Raw genomic sequence first — 13,604 nt, forward strand, 5'->3', positions numbered from 1 at the left:
TTATTGTAGTTCTAACTCTAAATAAACAGAGCAATGCTTTAATTATGCTTAACTTATGAGTAGATACATCCTGTACATTTAATTGTGGGAAACCAAAAATGATGATATGATAATTGTTTGAATAAATGTGCAGCCCTATGTCAGTGGTTTAAAAAACACTCCTCCTGTCAGACTACCCTGGAAATACAATGTAGATGTTTCCAGTACAGTTTTTACGTGCGTTTCTGTTCAGGGGACTGCTGGCTTGTGCTTCCTACATCTCCTACACCGTCTGAAATATTCAAATGTACATAGAGGTTTACCTGATGCCTGTGCACTGTAGCACACAAGAGGTTAGTTCTCTCCATAACTTTTATTTGAAGGTAAAAGCAGGACAAGGAAGGTGACTGTGTGACTCCTGCCTGAAAACCTGCTTTCAAAACAGTCTCCAAGCAATCCCTAGAGCAGCTTTTAGCTGTGATGGATGGAAGACACATGGATGTACTACAGGGCAAGTTACAACTACAAACTCTTCCTCCTTCTCCATTATTATTATTATTATTTCTTTATTCTGGCTTGTGAAAGAGCCCGCACACTGCTGTTGCCGACTGGCTGTCAGTTCTTCATTCAGAGCCAGAATCCATGGAGGAGGGACAGTCAGGTTCACCGGCTGCACCTTAACCCTGCACCTGGACGCATCTGAAGTGTAGTTTTTGTAGGATTTTTATGTTGGTACCTATGTACTGCTGCAGTATTTTGGCAACTGTACTGTCCAACCAAAGAAAAGTTTTAAGATAGAATACAAAAAGCATTAAACTGGATGTAAACTGATATTTGTGCTCTCAAAAGCCTCCATCACACCATTATTCCCACATTAGATTATTCACACCTGTCAGGCCCAAAGCATTATTTTTGTGAGAGTTCATTAGAAACTCATGAGTCACTGGGCCTCTCTCACTTTACCACACAATGATTTGGCACATGCTATTCCAGTATTTGTGTGTGTGCTTCTACTGTAAACCCTTTGACAGGCATTGGCAGACGCACACACCTTCCTTGACAAGCCACCGCTGTACTTTTCTCACCCCTGACAAGAGAATACAGGCTTGAGCAAGGATTGGATTACAAAGGCTTTTAGCCCTCTAAAGCCTTTTCCTGGCCACAATCTCTGCACCCAGGGATCCACTTTCCCTTCGGAGCGGCCCCAGGGTTATGATTAGAGCCGGGGAGGGATGGGATTGGGTTGCTGGCTGCCCTTGTCTTCTGTGTGATTGAATGGCACTTGGGCTATTGTGACCTATAATGTAGTGGTGAGTACCAGCACACTTCTTTTGTGGATTGTAAGTCAATACAGTTGAATGATGTGTGTATAGCTGACGGCACAGTTACGTACGTAATGGTTTCCACAGAACACCCTGAGGAGCACATTGTCATTTTCAGATGTTCTCACTGCACAAATACATAGAATTAAAGGTTTAGCTCACTCAAATTACAAAAAATATCAGCTCACTATTTGCAATTTGAACAAAACTCTGAACGACTGAATCCTTTAACATCCATAAAGATGAAAGTATTAAGCCCCAAATCACAGTTAGATAGGGAGGAAATTGTGGTAGCAACAGAGTAGAGATCCCTCTCCAAGGACCAACATTAAAAATAAGCCAGCCAAGTTAAAATTAGCCATTTGGAAACTGATATCAGGTGTCTGATTATGCGTTTCAGCGTGGAGCTCCACTGTGCTGCTCTGACGCTGGTGTCTCAACTGGTGGTTCAGTTGGTGAACTCTGACCCTCAGGTAAGGACTCATTCATCATCATCTTTCAATGAATTAATGATCTCTGACCTTGTAAAAAAGAATATGTTGGCAGCCTTAGAGGTTAAACTGGAGGAAGTGAAGGCTGTTACCAGCCATCAGACCGATGCAGTGTTATTTTACTTGTCACTTGTCACTGGGAGCATCACTTTCAACATTTAACTTCAGCAAAACATAAAGTTTGGAATGGAGCCATCATTTATGTTTTATTAGTGAATTCAATTTATTTTTCCATCTTAGCTTCAACCCTCTGAACACCAAAACTCGCCAGCAGGTTTGGAAGGCGTGTTAACTTTTGAAAAATCAGCCAGGGAACTGTAAAAACAGAAAGAATGGTTTGATTTTCTAGGCTTTAGACTGTCCTTGAAGTAATCATGTGTGGCATACGGTTCTGTTGCAGAAATTGACCAAATATAAGCATTAAATCATATTTCATCAAAGTTACTTTATTCCAAGTAAGTCATTTTAAAATGGGTCAACAATAAACCACATTGGATCCTGTGAAAAAGGAGAAATTCTGTGTTCGTCAGCAGAACTGAGAAGCCACCAGTGACTTGGCTGTGACCAACAATTACAAAACAAAAATTCTGTGACTTGTCAGGTGCACTGCAGGCAGTGTTTACACAGCAAAGAGGAGATAAACATGGAAACTAATTAGACAAGAACTGAGAGGAACATAAAACGTACTTGATCAATAAAATAAATCCAACATTGCTCAAAAATGATATACAGAGGAGCAAGTCTGAGCAAACTTGTAAAATAGTGCCAGCTGTTTTAACTCGACATGTCTAGAGATGTTTGAAATATCTCTAGACACCGCTGTTGGTGTCTAGAGATATTTCCTAACCAGGAGATGTTCCTGTGTAAATAATGAAGGTTTCAATTTTTCTCTGTTTCTGTCATCCAGGGTGCGAGTGCAGTGGCGTGTTTAGCTCAATGGGGGGCGCTGGTGTGCTCATGTTGCAGCGAAGAGCAGCCGGTGGAGGTGAAGCTGATGGCTGCCAAAGTGCTGGTTAACTGTACATCCACCCTGCTGACCAGCCCTCATCTGCCACTGGGTGAGTCTCAATGCAACAACCAAAGTGTCAGTTTGTTGTGATGACAGAAATGTGTGCAGGTCAGATCAGCAGATCTGCCAACCAAAGTTTGTGGAGCAGTATTTTTGATTTCAGAGTACACTGGTATGTTTCTGTAAAGAATATATGGTAATTTCCCTCAAAATACTTTATTTTTAACATCTTTTTTTTTTTTTTTTTTTTTTAAACAATTCCTTAACATTTCTGGCAAGACAGTCATTAATGTCATTTCATGAGACAGTAAGCGAGTTTCCCTCCTCACTCCAGCTGACTAGTTCCTCAAGGGAGGGCCATTCTTTGAACTCTCACACAAAATGAAATGGACTATGGGTATGTGGAAAGTTCAAATTATGAATTACTTTATGTACACCTAATGTTATGTATATCTTTGCAAGCTGATTCGCTTGTTCACAAGTTACTTAAGTTGGAAAAGTAAGATGTGGTATTCATAAGCTGCAGATGGTTCAGTGTGACTTTCCATAGTATTCATTATATTAACAAGAAAAGCTCTCAGAGAGGGCATTAGTCTGCCAAAACTGTTCATTCCCCCATATGGCATTGTCAGAAATGCTGCATTTGTTTATTAGTTATTGACGATCAGAAATCACGGCACATAGAATGTGTCCATTTAATATAGATGTACCCACAAACTAAATGACCTTGCGCTGAGCACAGGCATGTGTCATGCATGTGTACGTTATGTATAGATACCATGCAACCTAAATATGTAGCAGGCGGCAGGAATTGATGGGACTCAGAAACACCCTCAAAATTTAATCAATTGTTCCTTGTATCGTATCTGACGGATAAGTCACGATAAGTCCGCAGCGGTGGATTTGTAGTAAGATTGCAATCATGTGATCATCAGAAGGCAGCTGTCGTAGTGTTCACTTGTAGTCATAGTCACAGAATTTCCCTCTGGGGATTAATAAAGTCTGTCTAAAATCTAAGTCTATAGTTTCAGTGACGCCATGCTGCTATCTCGCAATGATACAGAAATCTTTAACAAATCCATGGATCCAGACTATAAGCCGCATCACTGCCAAAATCTAATCACTTGGTCCAAGTGTCATTTCTGACCTTCCCTGAAAATTTCATCCAAGTCCGCTAGTCCATTTTTGAGTAATGTTGCGAGCGGACAGACAGACAGACTGACAAACCAACCCTGATTGACACATAACTCTGCCGTGTTCCTTGGTGGAGTAATTATTGCAGCCAAGCCCGTAATAGTAGCAACCCCATTAAAATTAAAACCAGTTCAGCTTCACAACCTGCAGATATTCCTGGAAAGGTACTGGGAGACATGGCCAAGCCTCTGCATCTCCACAGTTACCTACCCTGCACTCTGCCCCACTGATAATGATCAAACAGCCACCATGATTGAACAGATAACACCTGAACAGGAAACAATCTGCATTTTTTGTGCAATGTTTATGTATTGGAAGTGTTGTGGATGGTAAAGAGATAACATTACAGCTCCTAGCTATACATTCTTGTGTATCCTCAGAATGTACATAACATGTGATGATGTCATGAAGGAGATATATTTAGTTCATTCACATTTTTGACAATACAAATATGGCAATACTGGAAAAAAAAAGAAGTAATAACATAACAAATACTCTCCCTTCCACAAACATGCACACACGGATGAGCTGAAATTTATTCAGCATGAGATGGAATTCCAAGAATTTTTAAAAGATTGACAGGTCTGAATTTGTCTAATCATTATACAGCAAAGATCCTGGCATTTTTGAAGCCCCAAACATTATTTTGTGGGTCTACATTACAGGATGCTTGTAGTGTAAGAATCTGACTGAATCCTCTTTGTGTGTCAGGTCTGTTCACTACCATGTCACTGTGGAGGAGTCTGTTCGTGTTGCTGCAGGATGAGGACCAGGAAGTCCGAGATTCAGCATCTGACTTCATCTCCAATGTTCCAGCACGTCTGCTCAGTGCAGGTACACTCACGCACTTGTGCATTAGTGTGCCTATATAAATCTATATATTAGACTAACTAATACTCTACCTGCTCAGCACATGTACACAACCCTGCTAATAGACATACTATTCACATTTGTTCGCTTTAGATTTCACTCTCAAACACATACCTAAGCAGTGCAAAGCCCCATTGAGAGCCTCGATTTATTTCTCTAGGGAAGCTGGGCTGATTTTAATATTACCTGCACCACTCAGTGACTTTAATCCCGTCCGGAGTGAGCATGTGGGTAACTTTTCACTCCCTGGCCATAAATAATTACTGCCACAATTAACTAGTGTTCTTCTGTAATTCAAACCCTGTCCAGAACCACAGTCTTTTTATTTAAAGTGGAGCACTGAGCTGTTTGTTTAAGAAATCAAATCAGCGTGAAAGACTTTTATTTGAAAAATTATTATGGATGGAAATATGTGAATGAAGCTGTGAGGAATATACCATGAAAGTGATCTATGTCTGAATGACACTGTAACAGACTGATGAAGCAGCAGTGATGCATGTCTTATGTTTGAAGAGGGCTTTGCAGTATATATCCTGGAGGTTCAAATCAGGAATGATGTGTTACATTACAGAGATGCACAGTGAGTATTTCATTCTCCTCCTCCCCCTGTTTTGTTTATCTCATCCTAACAAGCTTAAGACAACAACAATAATGCATAGCCACTGAAATATACACACATTCGTACATCTAAACAGACACACACTAACATGAGAAACACCACAACGCATGTTAATGTGTTGTGGTGTTAAGTTAAAAAGGGCTGATGACATCATTTTGTGTTAAGGGTTGGGGAGCATTCCTGGAATGAAAGGTGTTAATTCTAGTTTGTATTTTAGTTGCAAGAGCGAAAAGTCTGTGCGTGTGTGTTTGTGTGGTTATGTGTCATTGTTTGTGGAATGTCTGAGGTCTGTTTTCTGATCGTATGATGGCAGGCTTTACCGAACGCATTCACTCACACACACACACACACACACACTAATGCCAGTGTTGTCCTCACAGAGACGCTATCTGAGAGGACTGACAGCTGCCAACTCTCAAGTACCTCCTCACAAACAGCCTTAGTGTGACTTCCGTCCTCACAACACTCACTTCCTGTATTTTCCCAGCTTCCCTGCAGGAGCCACCCTTATTGTGTCTGTCGCCACTGATAGTATCTCATAACATAACACGAGATAGCAAAAACATCTCCACAGGAGAAAAGAAAAAGAAGTCTCATCGCAGCACTGCTTGTGGTGAGGAAAGTCTCAACTCAGGCTCTGGCTGTTTTAGCTAGGGGGTGAGATTTTTAGTTTTTTAAAATGTGGGCCAACATTTTTATGTTACTTAGTGTCCATTAAAAAAAAAATCCTCATTTTTTTTCCTATAAGGATGACAACGTCTCATTGTCTGAGGGCCCAGGAAGCACAGTTAAAATTCCTGGAAGTGTTTTGATACCAGTATTTATCCAAAGGCAGTATGTGTGTGTTCTATATGTGTTTATGTACATAAGGCCAGACAGGGTCAGATAAGCTGTCAGCGAAAAATCAGATAGGAGGTCAACAACATGACTAAGATGGAGAGGTTTTCTTTCTCTACAACAGGAAGAGAACACAATAGGCATAATTACAGAGTGGGTGTCCTTGAGTGTGTGGAGAGAAGAGAGCAGGACATCCTCCTTTGTTCATCCATATTCACTGCTTATTTGGAGATTATAGTTCTTGCATGTGTGGGAGAGCAGAGTGTGTTACTTACCGTAAAAACTGCCTACATTTCCTCCTGGACACTAAGGAGGAAAAACTGAGTTGTTTTTTTTCTCTATTCTTCTGCGTGACCGTTCACTCTCCAGCCAAGCCATTCAAAAACCTACTCTCACTGCTGAGATGATCGTGAAAATTGCACAGGATTCCTAGTTTATTTGAACACGCGTCGTACGCATTGCAGGAATGCAGAGGGCGACACCGAAAGGAAGAAATGAGACGGTAAATTGGTGATCTTGTACCAAATGATTGAGTGACTTGGCCTCTAAAATCAAATTCCTCATGCAAATGAAAAACAACAGAAAAACCCAAAACAAATCACACCCCATTGACAGTAAAAAAAAAAAAAAAAAGGCTTGGAGAAGTATGTCATCTTTCTTCTTTTAAAGCTTTAAAATTACACACAGCAGTGAGCTGGAAGGACATTTTGGTACTTTAGGAGCTATGGCAAAATTATATGAAGTCATCGTGATTGTAAGAACGCTGCTGCTGCTGGAGAACATTTCTGCATCTGTGATTGTGTGCCAGTGTGGCTTTGTGTGTAAAAGAGAATTTGGAAGCTTGTCTGAATGTGCAGCAGGTTGTAAAGCCTGATCTGCATGCCTAGGCCCAGTTGGTCAACAGCTGTGGCAAGTGAGTTAACCAGAAACGCGCCAAAGACTGCATATAAAAGATGGGACACAATCACCTTGACGTCACCTATTGGTTTGTGGACAACTGTTTTAAAGCCTCGGCTTTGAAATAATGCCATTACCATCTTGGTGTTTCATAGTTAAATGTAACAAGTGAAGGGATGGATCTGACTGAGCACTCGAGGACACTGTGCACAGCGATATCATAGCAACATGTCTATGACACGTAGCTGTGCCTTATAACAAACCCGTCTTTTATCGTCTATTTTACTCTCAATGGGACTATAATTTTCTACATTACAATCATGGTATTATTAAGGAAGATGTGAAATTAGCGATGAGACCATTAACTCATTAGAAAAATATTGACTCATGGAACAGATCACAGGAGAAGTAGAGTCATTTTCTAATAGACTTCTATTCAGTCGGACTTACTTTGGCAACCAGAGGAGTCACCCCTGGTGCGAAACCAGCTGTTGGCCAGCTGTTAATAACAATTTAAAGAAGAGCAAGCAAAACTTTGGGCATCTACAGAAAAACTTATTATTATTCTTTCATGTCAGCTGTTATCGGCCACATTTCATGCTGTCCAGAGACAAAGACAACAAATGAAACAGAAACAACTGCTCAGATATGTGAGTCGGATTTGCATGTCAAAACTTACTCTGAAAGCATCTTTCTATCTTATGTCATGCACATTAACTCTTTTCGAAGAAGCTGAAAACCACTTTAAGCGAGCGTTAAAAACGTTTTTGTAAAACAGGGTTTTTTTTGGCTTTTGCCATTTCCATGAACTTTGTTGAAAGCAATGCTGCAAAATGTGCATAAAAATACAAAATGGAAACGTAGCTGATGCAACAGTCAGCCACCAGGAGCAATATCAAGACCTTCCTGATATGTTCCTGTCATAAGGCAAAATGCTTTGTGTCACCAACAAGAAAAAAATCTAATCTATTCTTCCTTCAACTTGCATTTTACAACAAACATTGTAAAATGCACTTATTCGCTTTAGTGCAGAGAGTTGAATAAGTAAGAGGATCAGCACTACTTTTATATCCACATCCTAAATATGGAGCTGTAAGCATGGCTGATTCTTTTAGCTTAGGTTAGCATAAATTATGTTAATGTTGTATAATGTCTATTTAATGTATAAAAATAACTTTAACTAATTTGTAGGTTGTGTGCAGCCAGCAGCTGGATGTATTGACTTCCTAGAGCCTCTATACGGCAACTTCTCAATGACAACAAGCCTCTGCAATACAGATTTATGGCCAAACTTCTGAAAGTGTTTTCCAGAGCTCAAGTGGCACAGTGTTAAAGTGTTGATTTTCTTAGCCACCTCTGCAGAGGCCTGATTCCGTTAGCGATACCTTTGGCTCAGTGACCTGCATAATATCTTAGGTCAGAATTACTCCCTGCTGTCACAGTGCCAAGGACACAGAAATGGAATAGGGCAGCCTGCTATTCCACACCACAGATATACAGTACAGTGCTGTGCCAGTGGAAAAACAACATTACTGTGTTTGTGTCTGTGTCACGGTGAGAGTGTGTGTTTGCGTGCATCTTCCCCATTCCCTTTAGGCCAGCCAATCTTCTGTGTGTGTCAGTGTGTGTGTGTGTGTGTGTGTGTGTGTGTTTTTTATGACCTGCCGCTGCAGAGTCAAGTATCTGAGGTGTTAGCTGCTTCAGATGAAGGCGACGACTCAGAGCCCTTTGATATGGAGGACAGGCAGAAATGTGGGAACAGAGACGCATTCAGCAACACACAAACACCAAACACACACAAAATGACGAAAATACGAAGCAGACATCCCCCATTTAGCTAAGCAAGTTGAATTTATCAGTTGATTTAATTGTCAAGTTTACCAGTAGGTAAAAACAAACATGTTTACTGTGTATGATATGCAGTATCTCAATCTTTAAAGTGACTTTTAAAAGCTCTCACATATATCTACAGGGAGTATTTTCTCCTAAAGTACAAGATTATTTAGTTCAACTAATAGACATTTTGATGGCATATAATTATCATTAAGCAAAAGAAAAAATCACCTTATCTTTAATAAAGTGACTGGATCCATTGTAAAGTATACTTTTTCTTCCATTAAATAGCAGAATTTCTTCTTTTACTTACATAGATTTATACATATATTTTAGACAATTAAAAAATAGAGAGAGGAATTTGTACAGATTCACATCAAATCAGTTGAACCTCGTCGTCCCTGACCTGTGACCAACAGTGGAACCATTGTCCTGGACAGGAAGAGCAAATCTAATTTAACCCCTCCACACCCCCAACCAGCATCAACACCACCACCACCACCCAAATACCTCCAGCCTAATTGGGTCTGAAATCAAACTCCTCTCGCCCTCGCTGGATCTCCAGCACTGTGACAGGCTCCGGGCAGGAACAGAGAGATCACTTTATATATAGAACACAGAGGGATTTGATGAGACGTCCGTTTGTGAGAGGGCATTGATTGGAATTCTGACTAGGAAATAGGAAGCTAATCAAATCTCCACTTTAATATATTTCAAGTCACTTAAAAGAGCAAAATTGACTTTTGTAATTTAATATTAGCACAAAATGAATACTGTCTCTCTAAATTCAGATATGTTGGACAGTAATCATTATTATCCAAGTTGTCTAAGCATTATAATAAAAAACTCAAAGTCAAATCTAGAATAAAACCAAAATGAACAGGCCAACGTGCCCTCTATGCATCTGGAAAATAATGATGAAAAACATAGAAACACTGAATTTTAGTGTTTCAATATTGAAGTTAGTGTATAGCCCTTAAAATTTATGAGCTTATAGATGCTATTAATGGAACAGGAATTCACACTCGACAGTCACTCCACCCATTTATCTTCTGAAATATCAACCCACGGCTATTTTCTTCAATATAAAGACCAAACTGGATATCAGATGTCTCATATTAGGTTGCCTTTTTAAACCTAAAAAATACACACATGCACAGAATAAAACTGGATGTTGAAGAGAAAAGCTATAAAAAAAAAACACTTTTTGTACTGATAAATAATAAAACAAATCTGAGACACAATGTATTTTTCTTTCACATGATTAATTATTATTTTGACATTTTTAGAAATTTACTTTTTCCACTGTCTGCCAGAAGGTTAAATTAGAAGGCTGATACCTCTCTTGTCTTTCTATGTTAAATATGGAGATACAGCCAGTTAACACTACCATTCAAAAGTTTGAAGTCACTTAGAAATGTCCTTATTTTTGAAAGAAAAACATTTTTTTCAGTGAAGATAGCATTAAATGTATCAGAAATACAGTCTAGACATTACTAATGTGGTAAATGACTATTCTAGCTGGAAATGACTGATTTTTAATGGAATATCTACATAGGGGTACAGAGGAACATTTCCAGCAACCATCACTCCTGTGTTCTAATGCTACATTGTGTTAGCTAATGGTATTGAAAGGCTAGTTGATGACTAGAAAACCCTTGTGCAGTTATGTTAGCACATGAATAAAAGTGTGAGTTTTCATGGAAAACATGAAATTGTCTGGGTGACCCCAAACGTTTGAATGGTAGTGTAGCACACAGGGGAACACTGCTGAAGATTTTGCTGCCTTTGGATGGAGCCAGGCTAGCAGTGTTCCCCTGTTTCCATTCTTTGTGCTAAGCTAAGTGGCTGCTGGCGTTGGCTTCTGTTTACAGTACGGAAATGAGTGGTATCTCACTGCTTCTCATCCAGCTGTCCCCCAGAAAGTTACTGAACATAACTTTTATTAACCTTGGTGATCCCCAGCACCAATATTGAAAGGTGTGTTATCATATCTTATCCAAAATTACATAATTTCTCAGAGCCAAAAACTGTAACAACCGAAAAATTGTTAGTAACTTTCTGAAAGTCATTGAACTAATCATTTGTGATCTCCAGTTCAGTGTGGAAATTTAACCAAATCACATCTTTAAGTTGTTCTATTTCAGTGAAATGACTTTATTTTATGGCTCTTTTCAAAATTTGCCAAAAATCAACCATTTGCACCATATTCTCAGCACAGCTCAGAAGTCATGACTGACTCAGCTGTCCCCAACAGTCGGGACACAAACTTAGAGACTATTCGACTGAACTGCAGGCTGTGCTTACACAGAGCAGATAGGAGACCAGTGTGTAAACAAATTAGAAATGTAAATAGGAAAACATCTATGATTAAAGAACCATCCAAACTGGTTTTCAGCTGTGGGCATTTGGAATTGTTGTACTATGTAACTGTGACATACTGCACAGAAGACATTTTAGAGTTCCTTCTGCTTCTAGTCATTATTGTGCTGTTTCCGTTGAGGTGCAGGATTTTTTATAGCAGGAAAAACATGACAGAAGCATAAAACTTCTTGAAATTCTGAGGGTTAGTATATTGTTCTAAGTTCCATATCATACCTTCTGTTTTACCCAACAAAAGTGCAGTAGAGGCCGTATACACTTGGCTCACATGCCTGAATTTTCTGGGCCGTTCTCAGTGAACCATGATCCAACAGCCACCGTGAGTAACCTACTTTGCTTGCTGTACAGCCAGCAGAATAATGCCATTCATGTGTCCATTCCCCACAGTTCATTCATTTACAGTGGATGACGCAGATGATTGGATATGAATGACCTGACAGGGCTGAAGGACACTTATTAAACCGACCTCGTCCTATTTTAGCTCAGCACTCACTCAGCCATTAAACCTGACTTCGGGTCACTCATTTGGGCAGAAACTAGAGGAGACTTACTCAACATTTGGTTTTCAGCTCCAACCTTCACTTTTAGAATAAATAAGCTGTTATTTTTCCCTCCAATGGAAACACACAAACGGAGATGGCGTTTTTGCTGCTTGCCCCATCTTTCAATTGTACGGCAGCATGGGGAATGAGATTTGAATCATTTGGTAGCTGGTGTGAAACAAAATCACATGCCTGCAGTAATGACTGGTGTCTACAGACTCATTGCAGTGTCTGTAAAGTGTGTTCACAGCAGTATAAAGCAGTGGGATGTGTTCTGAAGATAAAACAGGAGTGCAGAGTATCTGAGCAGGGCAATGCTACAGTGTGTGTGAATCAGCCTCGTTATGCATCCTCTGTTGCTGTGAAACAGTTGTAATCAGAGCCAGATCTCTGAGGCGTTATAGGTCGTTTAAATGTTCACTTCATTCGCTATCAGTGGAGTGGATTCCATCAGGATAGCTCCCATAGTCAGGAGATGTTCAAATTTAAGGAAAATACAACAAAATGATTGTGTTTGCACTCAATGCAACATACAGAGAGGTGTTTCTGTGATTTACTGTATGTTTGCTGGTAAATAGGGACAAAATCGGATGTGGACAGGGCAGTTTTATTAGTTATAACACTAGTTTTAGTTAGATGTGCCACATAAACAGGCAGCTACGTGTAGACTTGAGCACCCTAAAATTCTCTACTTATTAAACAACAAGAGAATTTTGTAAAATCAATTTATTTTGAGTTTCAGGGTTTTTTTTTTTCTTGATTGATGAAGGCCAAATGTTGCAACCAAATTGATCTATTAATGTTCTGGCATAATCCGTGCGAATAAAGCTGTAAGGAGCAGCATTTGCATAGCGGGCGTTCGTGCATGACAAAAGGATGTTACTTTAAAAGTGTAAAGGGAAACTCCACCCCCTTTTATGCAAAACTCAGCCTGTGAAAACAATCATTTCATTGCTTTTGTGTATCTAGAATGTCTTTCTGAATTTAAAAGCAAATGCAATTCTGATGTTGTCATTGTGGGCATCTAATTAAAGATGTTACTGATTTGCATCATGGAAATCGTAGGATAGAGCTTTCTAGGAGCTTGATCCTATTTACCATATCTCAGTTAGTCTTTCACCTGTGAGTTCTTCAGTCTTCCTGAAGTGCAACATTAAATTGTCCACTTTACGTTGTTTAGCCATGTCTGGAAAAAATAATATAAACTCCACCCACCAAGAAGCAGTGTATAAAATCAACTTCACAGTGGTTTTTGGTGAAATTTAGCAGCCTTTGTGTCATATTGTGACAAAAGTCCGATCAGTTGCTACTTTCAGCAAGCATGAGCAAATAAAAGTCTGTGAGAAAGTACAGCCAGTTAACATGCTGTCACCTTTACAGCCTTTCACAGCCTGAAGAACAACACCAGTTATCTGTAAAATCACTTTGATAGGCAGTGAAGTGACTCCAGGTGATGGTGGGGTTTCCTGATGGAGACAGACAGGAGCCTCTACCTGTTGAGGTGACCATTGTGCTGAACTCACCACTGACTGTGCTGCAGCAGTGAGTTCAGGCTGTCAGCATGCTCTCAGGCCATCATTTTTATGCTAATGCTCACCGCTCACTAGGTTTTCTACTTTTGTTGTCGTG

The 13,604-nt window shown here is 39.7% G+C and overlaps 1 protein-coding gene across 2 annotated transcripts in view; it reads left to right on the forward strand.

Moving 5' to 3' along the window:
* thada (THADA armadillo repeat containing) overlaps positions 1 to 13,604 on the forward strand; it is a 129,141-nt gene that overhangs the window by 102,859 nt on the left and 12,678 nt on the right. For both annotated transcript variants that reach the window (XM_023276786.3, XM_035951242.2), the window contains exons 34-36: positions 1,702 to 1,774; positions 2,700 to 2,850; positions 4,707 to 4,829. In XM_023276786.3, the coding sequence (XP_023132554.3) occupies positions 1,702 to 1,774; positions 2,700 to 2,850; positions 4,707 to 4,829 (347 nt within the window). The remainder of the gene's footprint in view (positions 1 to 1,701; positions 1,775 to 2,699; positions 2,851 to 4,706; positions 4,830 to 13,604) is intronic.

The sequence above is a fragment of the Amphiprion ocellaris genome, chromosome 16 (genome assembly GCF_022539595.1).
Source record: "Amphiprion ocellaris isolate individual 3 ecotype Okinawa chromosome 16, ASM2253959v1, whole genome shotgun sequence".
Taxonomy (NCBI): Eukaryota; Metazoa; Chordata; class Actinopteri; family Pomacentridae; genus Amphiprion; species Amphiprion ocellaris.